Below are 24,365 nucleotides of genomic sequence, written 5' to 3'. Positions count from 1 at the left end.
AATACCACTCCTAGAACTGTGACAAAACTTTTCATTTGAACCACTCAAACAGAATACTACGTCAAGAATCTTAAATGAAATATCTTTTGGGTCTAGATTAAAAACTGGAACGTATTAATATTATAGGCCACCTTTAACAATTTTATTGCATCAGCTGACACAAAGTATGATTTGCAAGTGGGCCCATGTTAAAACAGTTGAGCTGTAAAGACTCTTCTGCAGAGTATTCAGATGTTAATCTTGATTTATTTTATGTGGTAAAGTTTAAAACTATGTAAAAGTGGCACAGAAGACGAGGTAAGACTTGTGCTTTCCTGTACCTGAATATGTAGATCATGTTTTTAAGGATGAACTGGCAATTCCAAAATTCGGTTCTCAATGCAGAAACCCAAGAACAACCCTAAGTTAGTTAAGGAACTGCAGTGGATTGCAGATTTGCATAGATCTACAACTGCTGTTGTGACTGCAGATCAATGAGGCAGTACATAAGCTAACTGACTAAAGATAGCTCAAGTACGACAGCACCAGGCATGGCAATGCAAGCTGCCCCTACAATCTTTGCATAGTTTCTTCTGTGAGGTTTGCAGTACATCGTGTGGAATAAAGGCATGTAACATTGCAAAACAAAAAAACTAAAATAAAATCCACATATATGTAATTACAAAATTAAAATAATTCTCTAGAAGACAATAACTATGTTCTACTATTTTATTTCTTCTGGGTAAAGCCTTGTCTCCCTTGTTACGTCTAACAGATTTGTGCTATGTCACTACATCCTTTTGAAATCTTTTGTGCAGGTCTTCTATTCCATTAGTTTATAGAAAGTCTGCATACCAAGAATTTTTATCTTTTTGTTGCTATTACCAGTCTGTAAACTACAGGCAGAGAACAGTTATCTTCAAAATCTCATCATTTTGCAGAAGTTATGGAACTTTGTAAATTAAATACAGACAGTAAACAAAGAGGAAACATGCTGACCTTACAATATACAACAATGTCCTGAGCCAGCTTAGTACATTAGAAAACTCAAAAAAGGAACATATCAGAAGTTGCACTTCCTGCATAATTTGCAAGCTTTACATCTAGACTTTGAGATCACAGCACAAGTTTGTTAATATTTTCCTAACAGCTGCTGCACTCAGTTATGTCTTAATTGCACAAACAGTAACTTACACTGGGAGACCTTAAATTTGCTGGTGCTTTTCAGTGATTTCTTTAGTTAACCATAGCATACATGAAAGGAAAGAGAAAAGTCCATCCCCTGTAGGCACAGCTAAAACCAAGCCGTAAAACAAGAACACCAGACCACAAACTTCAAGAAAGTAGCGCTGGACTAAGTGCAAGTTCTTCCATCCTCTGCTGTAGTGTGTGATTACTAACAAGAATTGCAAGAATTACTAACAAGAATTATACAGCTCCTTAAATGAGCACTTAAAACTCATTTTTGCCAAAGCTGTCGGACTGATCAACTCTCCTTGTGTTCCAAAGGGAAGAGTCTGTAACATTTCATTATTAGTTTCAGTTAACACTACTCTGTGCTTACTGCACAGAGAACAAGCCTTACAAGTGTTTTACCCTAGCAAATCAGAAAACAGCTTCAGATAATCCAATCTACAATACACATTCAGCTATCACATGCTCAGAATTAAATTTTTGTCTTTTAGAAACTGATTTACTAGCCCCAGAACTATTTTGGGTTCTAAACCTTATGGAAAGGAGTCATGGGAATGACCACAATGGTTAATTACTGAAACAGAAAACTAGTCAGTACAGCTGAGTATTCCTCTCAGTTTTGATTTTCAGCACTTACTTCAACCAGAAATTAGACTCTTTCATATTATTATATTTATTCTGGAGTGTTCATATTGCTTTTTATCCTTTTAAAAATTACCCAGCAGAGATGCAGTAGAATTTTACCTAGATTTGGAACACAGTATTGAAATATTGCTTCAATAGAATTTCCATTTCCTGAAATCCACAAAGAGTAATTAAGTGTATATAAATATAGAATCATTCGGCAACAAGAAAGAATAAAAGTTATGAGAAAGAATTAAATATCTGCAGCCTCTTCAGTAACACTGTACAACATTGGCCAGTCAACACAAGTTCTCCCAGTTAAATACACCTCCAAAAAGATGATTAACATGAAATCTTATGTTAAGGATTTTACCAAATACATAGTAAGAATTGCTGTTGCAGTGTATTACTGAATTCAGCCAACTACTCCACAACGTTTTTTTTGAAAGTTAAATTTGAGAAAGCCTCGATACTTTGCTCAGTTCCTCAGGCGTGCCTTAAGTCTCCCTCCATCACACTTCCTCTCAGCTATTAACAGTTTCAGGATTGATTTACAAGAAATCTCTCTTATTTTTGTTGACTTAGCAGCATCACAGTTTCTCTCAGAAAAACTAGATGAAAAGCCCATTCAGACAAGGGAAGCAAAGGTACTTTCCCACAATTAAAACGCAAGTGTGCAACAACATATTTCAGTGACCACAGAATCAACTTTTTCTTTAGGATAGAGTTCTATGGCTCAAGATGTTTGGCTGTAAATAAACCCTGAGGGCTCAATATATTTTACTGAAGTCATTCCTTAAGAATTCAAGGCCTATCCCCATCCTCAGTCAAGACACATGCTCAAAGCTTGTTTATTCTTCCTGAAACTACAGAATACTACCCACACGGGTAGTATTCAGTTTTCAAATAGACACACACACAAAAAGAGGAGGTTGTTCTTTAAACTGAGGAAGCCTTTGTTTTTCTCTTAACAAATTGACAGTTATTGTCAATGCATTTGTACTCCCTTAAAGTCTCTACATCTGCTTTCTTTCCATGAATGCTCTTCCTAAGAATTTTCAGGAAGAAAACTGAAGGTCTAACAGCAGCTTCTCTCTACATTCTGTTACTCATCCTCTCACTCTTTCCCCAGAAGAATTTAAAGTTCTAGTAGTAGGCAGAAACAGTCTAATCATACATATCATAGAAAATAGCTGTAGCAACTCCTACTGCAAGAGCCTTCATGTCTTCAACCTTTCTTTATAAAGATCTAAAGGAAATCTTGAGCAATACAACATTCGAGGGACAAAAATTACATATACCTCATGAAGAAGTTTAGGCTAGAGTAATCAAAAATTACAACTACATTTTATACCTTCACTAGGGATACACTGCTAAGAATACTTACCTGTATGACTGTTGAAGTGTGCAAAATTAGCAAAATTTGCTGTAGCAGTTGACTGAGGAGGAGCAGCAGCAAAGATATCTGAGCCAAGGTCACTGAGGAGGTCAAATTGTTTCTTTTCTTGTTGCTGCTGTCCTTGAGATCGAACTACAACAGGAGACTACAAACAACATTTCAGTTAGCTAATAAAAGTTGGTATTTTATCAAACTGATTTTTGCAAAATATTAGAAGGATAGATTAAGTATATTTCTTTAACAAGCCATTTAGTCCTGAAGTTTAAGATGCTGTATACAGCACAGACCCTTCTCTTATAGTATGAGGAAGACAATCTACTTATGCTACTATGGTGGCTTTTAAAGGAACTCTGCAGCAGATTTCCATGGATTAATAGGGCCTACAAGAATAAAGTAGCAGCACATAAGCAACTTCAAAATTATTTAAAACTGCAAACACTGTACAAATACAAGCAATCGAACTTAATTTTACAAGTTGGAAAATAGTTATTCACTGCATTCTGAAAAAGTCTTTAGAATTCAGTATAGGGAGAGAAAAATTGAAGAATTTCATAGCAAGGCTGCAAGGTGCAAATTTCTACTGTTTGAATCTTAAGAGGTCCATTCAAGAGTTGCCTGTATCCTAAAGGTAAAACAGTTTTTCAAAAAACTGTCTTCCCTCCAAACTAAGTACATAGTGTTGTTTGGCTTTACATAGCATCATACAGACACTCCCTGAAAGCCACTTGATAAGTTACAGAAGAAATAATGAACATGCTTGCTTTTCACCCACATATTCACTACTAGTCACATGGTTAATTTGAAAACAATGAAATGGTTGATACTGTTAAACATATATCACATTAGGTTCAAACTTTATAGATACTTATGCAAAAGACAATCTGAATTAAACTTGTCAATCACACTGAAAAAATTCTGCTTATTGAAAACAATCATTTAAAAGAAAATTCAATTTGGTCAATAGAAACAAGCTTAATTTAGAACCTGGTCTGCAAACACCTGTATACTTCAAGAAAATACATAAAGTTGTCTTTAGTGATCATATTAGGTTATAGTTGCTATTGCAAGAATTCTCATGCCACTGAAAGTACTGCTGAACAGTTCTGTGCTCTTTAGCTCTGCCTTTACTCACTTGGCTAGGTGTGCCCTTGTTTAAGTGCAGTGCAGGTGCAGCTTCTCCCAAGAGAGATTTGAGTGGCTTCACCTCAGGTGTGCTGCTTGTACTACTAGCAGAAGACCCCGATATGGATGCATGGACTGATGCCACCACCTTTGCTTGCTCTGGAGGAACATACCTACATTCAAAAAGAACAATGTTTTTTACAAGTTTAACATGAACAGTTCTGTTCAACATTCATAAGACTTAAGTAAGAGAACTGGTAGATCTCAGCTTTGCTATTTTAACCACCGACCCTGCAACAAATTCTATCAGTAGTTTGCAAAATACCCATTATTTAAATACACTAGATATTTTTTTAAAAATGGGCTGGAATTCCAAGTCATCAATATTTTATAGCACTTATTTAATACAAACCACACGTCTTCCACCTCCTAATAAAAGCCTGCAAAACCTTTACTTTACACTGTTCTTGACATCCCCTTAAGCCATTTCTGTTCCATCAATATGAACTACACATGGAGAAATATCTTCAAATAGTTTCTCTCTCTGCTTCCTGCAGGAGCCCTGAATAAAGCCCAGAAATCATTTCACTTCAGAGCTGTGCAATCTAGTCCAAAGAACACACAAGAAGGAAAGCACACTCAAGAATGTGAGGATTACAGTCCATCTTCACTTCCTGTGATAGAGGCAATCTTTATAATTGGAAAGCTATCTTACCATCTTTTCTTTTCATATTTTTCCTGTAGAAACTCCTTTACTTTCTGAGGATCCCTGAAGTCTGGAATTGCTGATGATCTATCATCAAATAGGCCTAGCCAAATCTGTTTGCACACCTTAAAAAAAACACCACCACAGATTAATCAGAGAAAATATGTTAATTCAAAAACTCTAAGTTTACAATTGTTAATATATCAAACCATTAAAATGTGTGTGGCTGCACATTTTTTGTTCCAGACTGAGCTGCTTTAACAACGTACTGGTCTAAATACTTAAAGAAAGATCATCTGTCACACTTAAAATGTTTTCTTTAAGCACTTAAGACTACTCTGCAAGTAACCTGAATATGCACTGAAACAATATATTAAATATTAGCTACCCTCTAAAAATGGACTCTACCACTTTAGAACAGGCTTCTTCCAGAGAAGTGGAGTCAAAAAAGCTTTGCTTTTATGATGCATACCATTTCTTCCCACACCTTTTCTGAAATAGTCCCGACCATCCCTCTTACATGCCTCCTACACATGTTGCCCTCTACCCCTGCAATAGTGCTGGAGGCGGGGGGTGGTGTTGTCTTCTTTACCTGGCCAGCTAACTTCACCAAAATTGTAAATTAGCACCATCAGGATCACTAGTAATCAAATGTGATAAATCTTATAGGTCATTTCAAAGATTGCTCAGGATGAGAGAGATTTGACAGACAGCATAAGTATGTATTTCACACTTGATGTCTTGATGTCTCTATTATAGAGCCTGCTTGCATGTCCAACACTTCACAGTCCTTATTGTCATCTACTGGATAGAGACAACAATGGGAAACAGATCTAATGATCAAAGGATAGCTCTAATTTAGGGATTTAAATACTCATCTAAAAATAAGATCAGTAGCTCTTACTTCAAATAAACTCAGCTATTCAGCATTCATTCAGCAACTGTACTCCACAGAAGGGTTACATTCAATGCACTGATTTGAGTTTGCAAATTTAAACAGTCATTATTTGCAGTATGGTAGTAGATTAAATGAAACCAAAGGTATTTAATACTTCTTCATACAAAGTTACAAGATATAAACTTAGTCAAAGAAGTCACAAGTCTGTTCTAAAATAAAAGCCAGTAGCATAATGCACTACTTTAATAGTAGCAATATTTCACATAAGTACTACTTTTTAGCTTTAAACATCTGCAACGGATAGTCGGATGTGGACCAGCAGTCGTATTTCTATACATAGATTTGTGAGTATAACTGTGCCAACTAGTAGTCGTATGATTGCTAAGAGGAAAAGTAGTCCTGTTCAGTGGTCTAGTCTCAAGTCCAAGGAGTTGGTGGTGTTGAAATCTACACAGCCCCATCCTCCCCCCACCCCCAACTACACTATTAGAAGGAACATCAAGGAACACTATAGAAAAGAAAACGTTGAGCCTAATTTCAGACAAGCAGAACGCCAAGTGTTAGAACAGCCCCTACCTGATCCCACATCTAGCAGAAAAACTCAGGGCTGTACCATGATAATCAGTTTGCAACCAGCCTAAGATGTGCTAGTGAACAGAAGAGGAGGTCCTCTTCCCCACCCGTATCAGGCCATTAAACTACTCCCCTTCTACCACGCAAAACAAGTCAGATCAAAGAAACTTATCACACTTACCATGTCACTAGTACCACTGAAACCTGTACGTAGATCAACTCACAGCAACAGTCAAACCACAATCCAGTTTTTCACCCTCCTCCCTCACAGTTTTCTGCTTCATCTTCATCCTAAAGTGCATAAGCATTCAGCGGGGTGGGGGGAACTGCCCCACACAAAAACCCCAACTCCATGTCAAATAGTCTGAAGCCTTCCTGACCACTACAGGCAATTTCTAGGAGAAACCAGGAAAACAAGGTCCTGTGTAACTTTAGATCATTTGCCAACTATGCAGCTATGGTAGATAACAGTTCTATGAATACGCAAACAGGTACGAAGGAGGACTGTGCTGTCCAGACACACTGTTAGCTTAAAATGATTCAAGCTTCTTGAAAGGCGTCAATTCCTGCATTGCAATTTTTGCAAACCTTCAGAAAGCAGGCTTCCAAAAGCATTTTGGAGCAACTGATTTCTAAATACTTAAGGCATATTTCAGTTGTTACTGCTTTTGTGTTAAGTCGCTGTTATATTTAACTAAACCTGTCAGGCATTCTTAATTGGTTCTCTGTTACTGGTAGCAGAGAGAACAGTATTACTAACAGGCAACACACAACCACCAACCAAAAGAACCTAGATTTAGTCACACATGCTTCAGGAAGTTGTTCTCATTTTAACAGAGTTTAACAGCAGTAGCTCTACAAACACAGGTTAAAACACTTACTTTACCATACCAGAGATGCAAATTAAATTTCACATAGGTTTCTTTACCTAAAGAGTTCTCAGAGAAAGTACAATTTCTTAGAAGTCCTAAATACAGACAGGGCCTTTAGAGAGCCAAATTTTAAAGCTTTAATGTAATACAAGAAACTATTAAAACACAGTTTTGTCTAATTCTCTATGAAGTACCACACAATGCTTTGAACATCAGCAGCTCTTCTAAGCAAGCATTCAGAACACAATAAAAGGCCCATTGTCCTTCCTTGTTTGCTGGTGACCTGTATGCTCTTTCTAGCTATACTTTTGTTACTACCATCTGACTTGACAGGGATCCACAATGCTGTATTGATTATGCTTCATGAAAGCCATAAGACACAATTTTCAGCTATCTACAAAAAAAAGGCAGTGTGCTGTGCAATACCGTAGGATGAAACCAAAATTGGAAATTAAAATTAAAAAATATTGTCAGAGACAGAATTCACATTGCCCAACAACTGTTCTTTGAAATAGTTATCTTTTCATAGTCTTAAAATAAGTCACTAACAGTACTGAATCTTGTGCAAAGAAGAGTTTGCTGTGAGAAATATGAATATTTTTACTGATCAGGGCATAATTTTTTTTATTTCAAAGCTATTTAAAAGTTACTTTTATGATAAAAGATCAAGGAAACTTATGCCATACTACTTGCTGTTGAGTTATGGTGAATGATCACTCAGCATTTACATCTTTGGTACCCTCATTATTCCCCACTAATCACATTTTTTACATTCACTATCTGAATTTGACAGCACTTTAAATACTAAAGGATTAATTGTAACAAAAACAATGAGTAGAAATGTAGAAAAATCAGATCGGCAGCTTTAGTTGCCAATGCTTCAGCTTCAGTTCCATGTTCTGTCTGGCCTGACAGCTGTCTAGGCACGACACCTGAACAAATTAACACACAGTTACTCACAAGCATGTGCTGACTCTTGCCCAGCCATTACTGACAGGACATGGGGAAAAGTGCAACAAGGCAGTAAAGGGCATATAAATCTGTACAAAACCAAGTTTAAGTGACCAGTTGCTCTACTAAACACAATGCTTTCTTCTTAGTTTTCTAATACAAACTTACTATTTAAGAAAAAAAACAGACAAGGAAGTAATTTTCAAAAGAAGCAAAAATTCAGAAAAACATACGCTGTGAGAAATCTGAATTTGAAACCCAAAGAACACGTATTTCAAAACACCTCTAATTACTCCATATATAAATGAGACTTGCAAAGCTGACTAAGAAAATACTACTGCCCAAGTTTCATGATACATTTTAAGCTCCATTTTAACAGAATTACTCATTCCTTTGCTTTTACAGATAATACATGAAGAAGCATCCCAACTCAAAGTTACACAACATTACTACTAAGGTACCAGGCCTAAAAATTCTATGGCTTTCTGAAATCCTTCTACACGGCACCATCTTCTTGGTGATGCTCTGGTTCATCCATTTAATATTAATATTGTTCTTTTTGCAACAGCAGCACAACTAAACCTCTGCTCAAAAGCTCTGTTCATTCACGAAAAGCCTTGCTATACTCCTTTTGATAACCAAAGCTCTATTAAACAAAATGCTCTGCTTAGAGAAGAGCCTGGCAAGCTGGAGCCAAGAGTAAACATTCAAGTTATGTGGAAGCCCCTAGAAACAGTGGAACACATCCAACAATCCATAATCATTGTCCACTGTCCCTGAAAAGTATAATTAGTCCATGTCCTGCTGGTTCACCAATGCAGCAAGAAAAAAAAAAAGACAGCATTGAAGTCAGAATGATTAAGCATATGCAGCATTTGAATGTCTACTTTTGTTCAAGGGTTGATAGAAGCAAGACTTTGAAGTTTCGCCTGCCTCTACTACATTGTGGGAGCTGCAAAGTAACAAGAAAAAGCAAAGTTTTATCTTGTCAGGTAACAGTAAGTAGAAAACAAGACTCATCAGTTACCTTCATGAAATTTAAAAGTTCATGAGAATCCTTTTACAACTGGTTTGGGAAGAACAGTACCTGTTCTCTGCCAACAGGCTTCAATCCTGCAAGGGATGTCATTAGACATTTGGCAACTAGATACTGGGACGTTCAGAATTAGATCAGTAAGTACAGAGTGAAGCAAAGAGGGAAAGAATCACAACCAGCTTCAACCTACTCACCCTGACCTAAATAAAAACCCAGGAGGTAACAAGGCAAAAAACTGTGAGTTGCCACAACTTAAATATATCTTTGAACAGAGAAATTGGGCCAAGTGCATATTGTATGTTATAATAAAGTCTTTACCTATATTTCTCTCCATACCATTGGCTTCCTTGAATCTGCACTCAACAGCTATTCTATTTGAGGGAGAAACTGTTTTTCCTAGAATAATTGCATTTACCTATCTTGGTTTTCATATACTATTTCTGTTTGTAGTCCTACAGTTTAAGTAATTACCTTTGTTTTCAGTTTTAACACAAAGGAACAAAGAACTCATCCCATTTATTGCACATCTGGTACTCCACAAAACAAAGTTTACCAGAAAGGCTTCTGGTTTAAAACCCAGCCTCATAGTAACATTTTACACTTTCAGGAGGGGCTCAAAGGCTAAGAGGAACGTAAATGCACCTGTTTTCCACAAATGCTTGGCTTTTGTGTTTGTTTCTAGGTTTGTTGTCATGTTTGTAAAAACACACACACAAAAAAACCCCAGAATTGGGAAGGTGGGGAAGGACAGGCACACTAAAATCTAATAAAGAAAAAACCCAAACACGTTCTGCAGTATCCATCAAATTTTGCAGATAACCTGAGACAACCTGAGACTTCAGTTATTTCTATTCTGGTGCTACATATTTCAACTAACGAACACTTTACCATGTCATAACTATTTCACTGATACAGATCTCCAGTGTGTGTGGGGAGGCGGATATGGGAGAGACAAAGGCCTTCTGCTTACACAACACATTGAGCCACCACAATTTAGAAACTCCTGTTAGCATAGCTGTGCTAGTTAGGAATAATAAAAATTCAGTTAGGCCAGCAAAATCAAGTTTTTGCTCATGAAGCCACCTTCTCTTGCATGCAATGAAGGCAGCACAGCAAGGAAAAGCTATAACAGGGCAAGTACTTCAACTAGAAAAAGCACACTACTAGATCTACAGCAATAGAGCACTTCTTGTTTAGACCTAGACATACCATTGCATAGGAAGATTACACATGTCAGTCTAGCTTAAAAAGCTCTAATGAGATATTACCTTTCGGGTATCTGGTACATGCCAAATTAGATTTCTTCTTCTCCGCCATCCCCGCAATGAAATACCCTCTGTTATGCACCAAATGTAATGCTGACAGTGCAAAGAACTACAGATTACCACACAACAGAACTATGTTCCAAAACATAACACTTGCCACAGGAAGAAAGACTTTGAAACCGTTCCCTTACGTACGCAAGTTATAGCTTTGTTTAGTAATTCAGCACTTCTGATGTCAATATTATTCATTAATCTCTGTAGGTTAAAAGAATGTTATACTGCCCATATACTGATTTCAAAGCCAGTTTGGGTTGAGAAGCTACAGCTGCTTTGATAAGCAGAGAGCCCAAGCTAGTAAACCCTGCTAACAAAGACATTGTTCTATACACAATCAGCTCATGTATCTCTGTATCATATTAGCAGAACCAGGGATATAGTACAAAGATACCTGACTGCACAGCTCATGCTGTCAGGACTCATCAGCTCCAGCTTAGTACTGCTCTTTCCACTCCAGGGTTTCTAGGCCACATTTCACAGTAAAGGGGAGATTCTATGAAAGCATTTTTGTCAGGCCAAACACCAGCTCTGAACCAGCCTCACACTGCTGCTAGTTCTGCAATTGTACGTTCTCCTGGAATCTAGAGTGTAGCAAACTGGCAAGAAACACTAGCACAGGTGCTATCAAGAGACAGGAAGACTGGCACAAAAACAAGACTAAGCACCGATAAGCTAATCCCAAGCAATTGAGCATACCTGCATACCATTCTGTTCATTAGCTCAAGGGAAACATGATTTTCAGCAGCAGATAAACACAGACTTTCCAAATACAAGACCATCCAAATTATTTTCTTCCACCATATGCATATTAGAATAGGCTATTTGGAAAGGTTATAAAATATATGGCACTTTTAAAATGTAGTAGAAAAATTAACTGTGTAACTGGTTTGCCTTATAATACTATTTTTCAGCTTCAGGGCAAAGCTTCTGAATAAATATTCACAGCTATAATGGCAACATGAGACGAGAACCACCTCCACTTTCTGCAGTGAGTTCACTTTCTACTATCACTGCATTACTGAATCGGAAGCCTAATCTACGTTGCATCATTTGAACCAGCTTCATATCACCCTCTCATTATTCTTAACAAGAAAATACAGTGTGAAAATACCTCACACTGCTCTTCATCATGACAAAAACAAGGAAGGGGAAAATCCTACCCAGTGAGTCAGAACTCCCTTTATCCTTCAAAAGGGCTTCAGAAGGCACTTGAGGAATATCAGCTTGAAGATGCCTCCGTTCTTGCTGCAAAAGTGAGCTAACCCCAGCATTAGCAAAACCAGAGTCTGGACATCTGTTTATACCTGCAGATGAGCAAGCAACAAAGTACAGATGTCTTCTAATACAGTAAAAAGATTTAAATCTGTATTTGAAGCAGTGAAAACTCATCCAAACAAAGTTTAAGTTACCTGTGCCAGAAAAACACTCCTTGGGGGTGTATATACAAGGGAAGGGGCTGGTGTCTCACACTTGAAGATAAGCTGCTCTGAATAATCTCTTCCCAAAGCAGCTGCTTTGTGGAAGCCTTTTAGTAACTCAATGTTTTACACACGTGTGCCACAAAGATGGCAATTTATGACAACTGGGGAAGAGTTACTATTTCAGAGATTAGGGAATTTTTTTTTTTTTTAAGAGAACTTCAACCTTATACAATACATTGACCTTATAAATACTCTTTGAAGGAGAGTGGAAAACTACTTCCTCTAAGAACAATTCACCACCTTAATAACTACCTTATCTCAGGGAACCATTCTTGCAAATATCAAGAAAATTCCTTTCTATCCAGAACAAGCTCCCTATTGTATACCATGAGCTACTCATGTGGAAGCAAGAAAGCTTATTACAGAGGCCTCGGCCATGCTGGAGAAAGACTGGGAAGACAAAGTGGCAATGAAAGTTATTTTGCAGGCTACAGAAAGACGGAAGTTAAACATACTAGACTGCAGAAGTTGAGGGTTTGTTTTTTTTTTTTTAATATATACAGCTACAGAACTAAAATTAAACCATTCAGTGACCGTACATTGTTTCACATGTGTACACTCTAAAGTGTTGGACAGTTCCATGTTTGAAGAAGTTTATCCTAGAAAATTTCATTCTTAATGTATACAAAAGAGCCACCTATGCTGAAAAGCAAGCTAAGCAAAGAAGGTTTTTTGTGAGGTCAGATGAACTTCATCTGCCCAATACTTTTTCTTGTCTGCAGGTGAATATTCCAAAGTCCAACACCAATAAGAGAAAGCAAAATGCTTGTTTAACTTCTGCAACATAAGAGCATGACAAAGGGAAAACATGTTTAAGTTTTAAATGTCTAAGTGTTTAAAACACTATCACTTCTGTTCAACATTTCAGCACCTGTTAAATCTACCATCTGCAATTACAAATATCTATTCAGTGTCACTTTAGAATTAAGGCAATGCACTGCTATCCAACAACCCCAAACTAAACTCAAGAGGACATCTTCATTTATGAGGTAGCTCACTTGAATCATTGCAGCAAGTACTACAAACTACAAAGACCCCTGCTTTTGAAACTTAGTATAGCATTACAGAGATTTGTAAAGTTTTTTATGTCAATGATAAATTATGTATCAATTGAATCATTATGATTGGCAAACTAGTCAGGTCTATAACCAGAAGGACAACTATACTAATCAACTGAGTAGGGATCATTTAAGGTTTCAGATCAGTGAAAAATGAAACTGGTAGCATTCTCTAGCTGTTGCAGATTCAGAAAAACTGAAATTAAAACAGATGCCTGGAGGGAGGGACACACACACATTTTCCTTTACACTTGTGAAGCTTAAAGCAAAGCTGGAGTTTACAATCTAATCTAATGGAAAGAGACTCCAACATACTGTACTTGAACCCACAAAAGATTATTATTCTCCCTATGCAAAAAGTCAGCAATAGGCTATACCTATATATACACATATGTGCAATGTTATACAGCTTTATCATCCTAAAACAGCTCAAAATAAAAACTAGTCAAAGCCATTAATAGTATTTTATAATGTCTGGAAGAGTTTAGACCTTCTTCCAGCTCTGTCTAGAGGAATCATCCACTAAATCATTTCAACAAACAACACACATTTGCCAGGACAGAAAGAGAAACTGCTACTTCTATTTTCATTCTTCAACCTGACAGTTATGAATGGACCAAGTTTAAGAAAATTAAGTATCAGCATTTTAGCTAATGATGGGATTTATGCCCACAAAGCTTCACAAGAACATTTTCATAAGACACTCTATAGCCTACAATCAACAGTTCTACTAAAACAGAATACAGATCCAATCAAAGTGAAATAGAACTTTTTTCTAATACAGAACAGAAGCAATAGCGTTGGAGGATTTGAGAGGCAGCTTTAGTATGGTATTAAAATACACACTTCATCCTCAAATCAAATCAAAGACAGCAATAGCCACATCCAGGGTTTACATGCTTCATGTGCTCCCACAGAGCCAATCCAATAGTTACCTCAGATTTAGTTTTCATCTATTAAAAAGAACAAAAAGGCGGTACACTAGAACTTTTTATCTTCAAAGCTGCCCCAAGCCACTCTAAACATATAGACACTAGATAACAATCCTTACAGGAAAAAAATCCTCCCTTTCCTTCCTCTCTTCAAGAACCGCATCCAGGTCTAGAGCCTTCAGCACAGGAAAGACATGGACCTGTTGGAGAGGGTCCAGAAGGACAGCCACAAAAATGATCAGAGGGATGGAACACCTCTCCTATGAGGAAAGGCTGAGACAGTTGGGGTTTTTCAGCCTGGACAAGAGAAGGTTCCGGGCAGACCTTACTGCAGCCTTCTAATACTTATAGGGGGCTTAGAGAAAAGATGAAGACAGACTTTTTAGCAGGGCCTGTAGCAACAGGACAAGGGGTAATGGTTTTAAACAAGAGGGTAAATTTATACTAGATAGAAGGAAGAAATTTTTCTCAATGAGGGTGGTGACACACTGGCACAGGTTGCCCCGAGAGGTGGTAGATGCCCCATCCCTGGAACCATTCCAGGTCAGGCTGGACAGGGCTCTGAGCAACCTGATAGAGTTGAAGATGTCCCTGCTCACTGCAGGGGCGGGGCTGGACTAGGTGACCTTAAAAGGTACCTTCCAACCCAAAGATTCTATGATTCTAAGAACCTTCAACTTTGATATATTTTCATTAAAGAAAGAGGCTATTGAAACTACTAGAAGACTTCCTGACACCTACTCTGAAGAAATGCAGCTACAAGCAACAAATTTATTTTTGTCATTTTTGTCACACTCTTTCAGGAAACTGCAGTCAGTCTCAGGGTCTGGGCTTGCAGAAAAAATACAGACAGACAGATGCAAATTGCCTTACGCAAAAGCAAATGAAAACCCAATTCAGAAACAACTGATCATGTGAATCTACATTCTCTGGGCTGGGCACTAACACGTAATATTATGATGACCTAGGTGAAACGAGCTCTTTAAAAGCATCACTTCACATGATGTCGGTTTCAAAAGACTTCTGCCTACTTTCTGCTACCAAAAAAAGCGTGCCAAGTTATCCTTAAGTAGTGTTTAAAAGTTTAATACTAAAGTGCCAAAACCACTTGATATTCTCCAAATAATACTTACTTCATTTCCATGTTTCTGCAGGAATTCTATTTCCTGTTGTGTGAAAGTAGTCATTGAAATTGACTTCACTCTGTGGGGTGGATTCAAGCCCCGTCTAAAAGAAGCAAGAAGTATTTAGTTAGTATTCAGGAAATCTATTGTCATACAATCACTTGTAACAGTACAACCAGAAGTCAGTTTTAAACCCTGGAGCCATCTCTGTAGAACACACTCATTTTTGTGCTGCTATATGACTTAAGGCAGCATAAGCTCATCTCAAAATAACGTTCAGCATGCAAAGTCAAATAATTGAGCTTTAGGGGAGACCAATGTTTATAACTGCACATGCAAATTCACTCTGACCCTTTCTACGCAAATTTACAAAAACATAATTAGACTTTTTTTTAAATCCTGAACTGCTTTCCCCAATCTTGTTCACCCTTGCCTCTTCTTCTCTCCATCTTGGGCCCCTCTGTGGTACTTTTCTTTCCCTTTAACTCCTCCCTCACTTCAACCTAGTCTTACTACAACTTCTACTCAATAACTAGGTTTCTTCAAGCTAAACTCTCCAGCTCAGATTTTTTTTTTCCCCCTCTTGCTTTAACACATATTTCCTGTTTCCTCTCAGCGCCTTTTTCTAGTTTACTTTTTGCCCCTCCATCCACACATCTGTCTTCTTCCTCCTCCTGAACACAAGTAACAGCAACAAAAGCAAAAAGACAGTGTTTTTATTGTGCTTTCATATGAGAGATACCATTACTATTGCAATAGCTCAAAACTTCAGCAGCTCTGCCTGAAGCAAAGATTGGCACCATTCTCACATCCACACCACAGACTGCTGCAGCAGAGCTAACAGCAACTGAAGTCACTTGTGCTGCCAAAGCCTGACATTGTCAAACCCAGTTCAGTCAAAACCTGCAAGCACAGAGAAAAATCCTGCTGAGCAACAGTGCCAGTATAAGAAAAAGCTTTCTTTGTTTTCAAGCTCTTTCTTTAAATACATGCTAACTACTGCTTTTGCCCACAAATACTTACAATTAAAATCAAGCCCTGTTTTGCTCAATGGAAACAAGAACATTACATCCCACATATGCCAAACAGTGGAGACACTAACTCAGGCAATACAACGACATTAATTTAACACTAATCAGGCCTGGATTTTTGCAATACCATCTTAAAACATGAATGAATGTAATTTAACTGAGATACCAAAGAACACAAAATTCTGTGTTACGTATATAATAAAGTTTCCAGAAAGGAAGTTATATTTGTTACTTCACTTTATTAATAAATTTAGTTCAGATTGCTTTTAGGAATTAAAAGACAGTAACAACAAAAAACCCACTGACATCCAATTTAAGAAAACTAGAAGTGATTATTCCAACAACACTAACTATAAATTAAATTGTTATCCATCAAAACAGCAAATGACAAAAATCTCTTGTTCCAAATATTAACACTTTCTACTCAACTTTTAAAGAATATTTTTAGCACTTTGAGTTTGAGTAAGTATAATGGGGGGAAAAAAACTGCTGTGCATTTAGTTTGCAAATTCACACTGTTAGAAGATAATTCTGATCCTGTATTTAAAAAATTTCCACATTTTTAGTTAAAAGTTGGATATTGATTAGAACACTAAGCAGTAACATTTTAGCCTAAATTTCATTAAAAAACAGATTTAAGACACAATGTTTCAAACACTTGGATAAACAGTTAACTGTATTTTGCCAAGAAATGCAATGAACTGAAGAGTACCTTAAAAACAGAAGTCATATACAAGCCTATTGGCATATGAGAATTCCACAGAATGCTATTTGCTTAAGCAAATTTTTCAAATCTGAATGTCTAAAATTAGACTCCGTGTTCAGCACCACGACAAGAAGGCAGAAGAAGTTTTATTAAGGTTAGTAAGAGAAGTTTCAAGATGAATACAACACCATCACCAGCAAATTAATTCCTTGTCTCAAAATGTTTAAATTCCACAGTAAGTTGAAATTAACAGTTTAATATATTTCATCTAGTTGTAAATCAAAACCACATCACAAATAAACAACACTTATTCAAATACTGTATTACCACATAAGTTTTTTTAAAGTAAATACTTATTTTAATATGATGCTACTTCAAAAAAAAAAATCTGTAAGAGTTCTATGCAGTAAAATTAATTGTTTCAGAGATGGTGCTAGTATTGGGTTTGGTTGGTTGGGTTTTGGTTTTTGTTTGTTTTTTTTTAATATTTGCTTGATCCCTGCAGGCGAGTAATTACATTTAATTAAGCAACAATGTAGAATCACATATTAAGTGACAGCATAGAAACAAAGGTGGCATCCACCTGGCATTTCACATAAATATACTCCAGTACATATTATATGACAATCACTGTCCTTTGCTTTTACAGTAAGTATAAAAGTAGGTCTGTCAACCTTAGTCTGTTCAATTTGCTCTCCTCCTATTAATTGAGATGCACAGTTAGATACTTGTAAATGATTTAATGACTATTTTAAAAGCTAGTGTTATTCACTAACATTCACATGTTTTTCAGCACAGGTAGTGTATCTAAACTTTCACACTATCTTCTGCTGGAAATTAATTTTTACAGTAAGTATAGTTTAAGTTCTATATTGTACCTGTGTTTGCAATTCAGAGTCACTGCACAAGTTATTTAAGCAGTACCTACTCTACACAGATCTACTAGGGCTCTACATTTAAGCATTTACATCAGCAAACATGTATCTTCAGTTCTGCTAAGCAGCAATATTAAATGCACTTAAAGCATAGATTTTTTTTTTTTTTAGCCTAACTAGAGACTTCCTACATGCCTCTCTCTGCAGTGAAGACTGCTCTAGAGTTTTAAGGTTCAGGTTCCCCAATTACACATTATATCCATGATATGGGATAAGATTCCAATTTTTTTTTTTTTTACACCCTCCTGCTAAAGGAGGACACGCCCCACTCCTAAAGGTCAGATCACACCACAGAGCATCAGATGTCTTGCATGATGAAAGAGAGCATGTCACCACATTGGTGGTCCAGGAAGATTGGAAATTCTGAACACAACTTTAATAGTAATAAATGCAAAGTTAACTATCAAGCTGTGGTACTATACATACAAGTAGTTTTTAATGTTTATTTAACATGGCAAGGGGTGAGGGGAAGCCTATGAAAAGTCTCCTCTTATGCAAAAGCAGTGCAAGAAGTCAGATTGGAACAAGGAATTCAAGACAAGAGGCTAAATTATACAGCATTGAAATACAACCTAAAACATATGCATTATGTTCCTTAGATAAATTACTTTGCTACTGCCATTAGAACAGCTAAACCCCTATTTTTTTTTTTATGATTTCTAACTAGCATGAGCCACTTTCAATAACATTATACCCACGAACTGATTAGAATTTCCCTAAAAGAGAGCAGTTGTGGGATTTATGAAGCAGAACTCAAGAACCAAACCTAAGTACTAAAGCTACTCTTACTTCAAAATCCTAAGATATTTTTATACCCTTTCCTTACCTTCAGAGATTACTTGATGACCCAAATGATTCACAAACAACTCATCCACATATGGGGGAAGCTTACTGGTAGACAGCCAAGTACAAGTATCCCTTATGAGGCATTAACAAACCTTCTTTTTTTCATAGGAAAAACGTATCTACCACTTGCTTTGTTTCTTTCCATGTATTTGACAAGTGTTTTGCACAGTTCTAATGCTTTAGAGTATTCCCTATTTAACAGGAGACAAAAATGGATTATAGCCTCTTAGTCCAAATTAATAATGCCAAAATTAAAATTGACCTTAAACAAATATTTGAACCTGCACCTGTGCAGCGGTACCAGTTACTCCTTTCTCTGCTACAGAGTTCCTGAGGAAGACAGCAATCAAATGCTACCTCAGCACTTAATTCAAATCACAGCTATATCCTAAGAGGCCCTTAGAAAAGATGACCGGGTAAGACTATTCTGCCATCTGTGCTTATCCGGCACAGCATAGCTATAACATCCCACACATAGATCCCACTCATCACTGCCAACTTCTTCATGCTCAGCAATGGTTATTTCTGTGGAATAGCACCGTGACCAGAACTTCCAGCTATAACACTATCTTCCACTGACTCTCCACTGAATCAGTCCAAGCTTCTAGGGACACAGCCTATCATAGGGGCAGCTACAGAGAACATAAGCAGAACGTGAGATCTGTTCTTCAGAGCATTGTTAAACTGGTGTTCTCACAAACAAAGGAAGCTTTAAGGCCACTGACACAAGATTCTGAAGTCTGGCAATTGAAATATTAAACATTCAAAACACTGTCAACAAGCACTGAGCATTTGCTACTAACAATTTAGCAGCAAATTATGTTTGAACTTGTGACTGTTGGCAGAGCATTCATCTTAAATGTCAGCAAAGTTGTCTGCAAAGGCCAGGGCTGGGAGAGGATGAAAAATTTAAAGAGTGGGCTCTGCTGGAATAGAGGGTCATTTCCATGGGAGAAAGAGTGGGCAGATGGCTACTCAACACCGCTAAATGCCCCCCTGTATCAGATTCCAACATGATCTCAAGTTTAAGGCAGCAAAATCTGAACCCCCCAAGTAGCAGGCAGTTAATAAGGCATGTCAAATGCCAAGCCATCCTTGAGCACCATACATCCCCAGGTGCCTCGAAAACAAGCTTTAGAAAACCCACTGTCACTGCATTCATTATTATTTCTATGTTATTGTTATTAGCAAAAGAGAATATAAGCAGTACTGGCCATTCCTGATACTTGTCGAACTCCCTGGAGACCCTCCACCATCTCACAAGCTCATTTATTTTTAACAGCAAAAGGCTCACACAAACATTTAGAAGGACAGTCAAGGTTAATTTAACTTTTTCCTTAAGAAAAAACAAACATCCTTTCTGAACTGCAGTGTTCACTGTGGCATAGACATTTCCTCTGCTCATCAGCCATAACACTGAAAACAAGAAATATTGTAATATAGGAAATGCCCTTAAAAATACATATATCAGTATCAAAAGTACATATATAAGTACACACACATAGCACACAGAGCCATTCTCCAAACGTGCTCCAAAGGCAAAAAAGGGCTGGAAAATGATGCCAACACAGCCAGAACCACCTTCACTCTAACACTGTTTATTTAGAACATTTTAATTTCTGCAAAACTTCTTTTGGGGAAAGGGACAATAATTCACCACCATTGCATAAAGATTTATTTATTAACTTGTTACTAGTATCTGCCATCAAATACTCCAATCTGGCTGATATAGAAGTCCCTTTACACTGGACAATTTTAAATTCAAAGTTTCAACTAGGAATATTATAAGCAGCCAAAAGAAGGCTGTATGATCCAGTAATTGTAAGAAATAGCATAAAGGGGCTTCTAGTATTCCCCACAGTAACCATATGTTCTAAACATTCTTTGAGGCTTCCTCCTGATGCAACCCAGAAGTGCAAACATCTGAACAAGAGACTTCCTCCTCAGTAAGTTCAAAGGGAGGGAATAAACAGGGTGGCAGTGAGGGAAAGGGTAGGAAGAGTGACCCAATTATCACATCAGCAGATAATTAAGAAAAGGTAATATTAAATAAAAAATTTCTGTAGTACCAAACTTGTGGAAGTGGACTCTAGTTCAACAGCAGTATTTTCCATTCAAGAATTTAAAAACTTATTCTTTATCTGAAAGTTAGGAGCACGCTGGCCAGGAGTGGTACAGAAGTGCTTGAAAGCAAAGATATCCACAGACAGCTGAGAAGCAAAGCAGAGGCATTTGATAAGACAAAAGGAAGGATGTCACAGTCAGCAGGACACATGGTAGCATCCAGAAACACAACGGACATAGTTACCAACATAATGTGTTGAACCAAAGGACTTTTGTCAAACCAAAGGAATCTCTCTGTCAACATTTCACAAGATGCGGTTTTGCTATACTAAAGAGAAGTCTTCTGGTTTTATTATTACCATAATCCTTGACCTGAGAAGACTGCTCCTTTAGAGCATCTCCTCCCACTCTCAGGGAAGAGATGATTGTGTATATTTCTACATATCCTATGTTCTTGCCCGACACCAAAAAGTTAAATTAAGCACAGCTTGTGTGATGCTAGTGTGCTCTTTTTTTTTTTTTCCACATTAAGAGAATTTAAGCACAGGGGACAAGCAGAGGTACTTTAAGAGGAAGCCACTATCCGCACCACTATTCATGAACCTTCTCCTGCATGCATCATTTTGCACAGCTAAACTTTTGCTCTGGTAAACCCAATCTGATGAGAAAACTTAAGAACTAGGTATTACGGAAAAGGACCTCCTCTGTGTTATTCATACTTGCAACTTGACAAGGACTCAACTTTAATGTTGAGGTCAGAAACAGATCTTTTCAGCAGAGTCACTAGTTCCGTCATCATTTTAAGTAGTACTTGAATAAGCTAGACATACTCTTTTTGGAAAGAGTTAAGAAAATGGTAGCTTTTTAAAGCTAGTAATAAATAGCACCGATCTCTTTCTACATAACCATTAATAGAAAATAACAATGGATCCAGAATGAAGGTTTGGTGTTTGAATAGACAGTCCTTGCCAGGACAATGAAAAAACACTTCCAAAAACTTGCAAAAAAACCAAAGGTAGACTTCAGGCTTGAAAACTCATTTTAGAGTTAACTGTATCTGGAACAACATGCTTGTCTACAATGATACCGATGTTAGCAACCACTTTTAATTAATTGAGCAACCTTTCTGAAGGAGATTCGGTAACATACTAGCGTTTTCATCTTGCATTGGGCACTTCATACTTGAAAAAACTGGTCTATGCAACTCCAAGATACTTCCTGTACCAGATTAGAAAAAATTAATTAAAACAAGCAGCAATACAAGACATTCACACAGCATACAAACAAGGTGAAGTAGTAAGATTATTAAAGCCTTTCAGTAAAGCACGTATTATGAGGTAGAATGCAAGCAGCCATCAAAAACCACAGAAGCAGCAGTACTTGTACACTTATTTACCATTATGTGGTTTCTTCCAAAGTCATTTCCCTCCACTGTGGAATTCTACAGTGAAAAGCATTTGGAAATAAACAAGTTGCATGAAAGGACCACTCTGATAGAAGTGTTAAAAATAACAGTTTCTGTTATGAAACAGGCACAACCTATCTCTACACTAAGTCTCATCACTAACAAAAATATCCCACTGGCCAGGTTCTAAGGCGTTAACCAATACATACGATCTTGGAAATGCTTTCATAAATTGTGTGTGCAAGTAAACATGAAATAAGGAGCCCAAATTTATTTCAGAAGAAAGCTTTAAGTCCTCTTAACAGTCCTTTACTCCAGTTTTAAGTGTGTTACTAACTGTTGGTGGTTTCTTTTTTCTAGTAACACAAAAACACTGCATATTTAGAATGAAAGAGCTATTTGCATTTTATTAGAAAACCAATACATTAACAACTGTGCTTCAGAAAAAGTCTTCCTCCTCTAAGGACATTAACATCCAAATAATGGCAAACTTAACAGCAAGTGACAGCTGTCCCCTGCTTACTAGTGTTTCACTGCCTGTACATCCTTTCGGTTACTGCAAGTTGGACGATGGACTTCAGTAATCCATACCTCCCAGCCAACAGATAAAATGAACAAATCCTACACTAAACATCTCAGCAGCAATCATGATATATTTGGCTATTAAGGTCAAGAATCTCAAAAAATAAAGGACAAATATCCTCATGGAGCAGTTTTATCATGCTCTCAGTTTAACCACTGAGAACATGTGCAACCATTAAATAAACTCTGTGCAGTAGCTTAAAATAGTTTCACATGCCAGCACAAATAACAGTTTGCTAACAGAGTAAACAATAGCCAGGGCTGCCTGATTAAGTAGCAGGTATATGTAAAAAACTAGATTCATTTTTCAGTTCCACAACCTGAATATAATTGCATCAAGCCTGTTCAAAAATCTACACAAAGTAGAACGAAGAAAAAACCACCAAGACTAATTAGCCATCTAGTGGTATAAAAAGCAGCTTGTTCCATGTAAAGTCAGCACAGAACCAACATGTTTGCTTTGTTTTGAATCTCAATATAATTACCAACTTTGTTCTAAAACACCAGACCTTACTTGGAAGGCCTGTGTGGGGTACTTAGTCCTTTTTAGTAAAAAGGGAGAGAAATTAGTTCAGGCTCCTGAGTGCCTTTTATGAACTCAAACCCTTACAAACACAAATCTGTATCCTTTGACATACTGTTTATTACTTACTTTGGCCACTCTCTGATTCTGCTCCATTCCATAAGCACAACGCCACAGAAACATAAACAAGCAAACAGATTCAGCTACAGAAACAGTAACACTGAAGACAGTAGGGTTTTTTCCCCAAGTTATGTATACACAGTTGAAATTCAGAACTGACTGATCTCAATTCTTAGTTTCATACACATTCAGAGGAGGAAGGGTGGAAAAGGGAGGAGTAGTGGGGAGGCCCATGCAGGAATGAGGAACAGGAAAAATGCAATCCACTTTATCAGAGTCAATTCCTTTCTAAGGTTTGTATATATGTATATAGTTTGTAGGAAATACTAGATGCAAGAAAAAAAGAACTTCTACTACTTTTCTGATCAAATGTATTAAAACTATTAAGGCTAGGAGTTTATCCCCTAAGCTAGAGTTTAGAGAGTTGTCCTACAAACTACTATCAAGCATAACTTGATATACAAAAGGCTAGGCTGGCGATTTAACTTCACATTGTAAGATTTTTAAACATTGAACTCAGCATTCACGATAGGGTTAGTCTCCCCACATCTTCAACATCGCCATGAAAGTGACCTGTTCGGCCATGTGCCCTCTCCTCTGTCCAAAAGTATTCCCCAAACACTCCTTTGATTAACTACACCTCCAGGGACTGCCGGGGGGGGTGGAGGACGCTCCCCGTTTCACGTGCGTGCCGTGGGCAAGAGCCCACGCTCCCCCGCGCCAGAGAACGCCTCCCCGGCAGCAGCCAGGGGATGAACTCCGGGCTGCCGCTGCCCGCCAAGGCGGCCGCGCTCCCCAGCCCCGCGCGCACACACCCGGCTAGCCGCCGCCATCTCCCGGACCGGAGGCTCCGGCAGGGACTTTTAGCGAATACCCCCCCAG

At 37.5% G+C, this 24,365-nt stretch overlaps 1 protein-coding gene across 4 annotated transcripts in view; it reads right to left on the bottom strand.

Moving 5' to 3' along the window:
* AGFG1 (ArfGAP with FG repeats 1) overlaps window positions 1-24,365 on the bottom strand; it is a gene marked incomplete at its 5' end in the record, with an annotated part of 36,748 nt that overhangs the window by 11,834 nt on the left and 549 nt on the right. For all 4 annotated transcript variants that reach the window (XM_082003493.1, XM_082003494.1, XM_082003495.1 and 1 more), the window contains 4 exons: window positions 3,185-3,341; window positions 4,329-4,491; window positions 5,034-5,149; window positions 15,281-15,374. In XM_082003493.1, coding sequence (XP_081859619.1) covers window positions 3,185-3,341; window positions 4,329-4,491; window positions 5,034-5,149; window positions 15,281-15,374 — 530 coding nt within the window. The remainder of the gene's footprint in view (window positions 1-3,184; window positions 3,342-4,328; window positions 4,492-5,033; window positions 5,150-15,280; window positions 15,375-24,365) is intronic.

Source organism: Phaethon aethereus (genome assembly GCF_964289735.1).
Source record: "Phaethon aethereus genome assembly, chromosome: 9".
In the NCBI taxonomy this organism is placed as follows: Eukaryota; Metazoa; Chordata; class Aves; order Phaethontiformes; family Phaethontidae; genus Phaethon; species Phaethon aethereus.
Note: the sequence above shows the minus strand (reverse complement) of the source record. Positions and strands in the feature narration are given on the sequence as shown.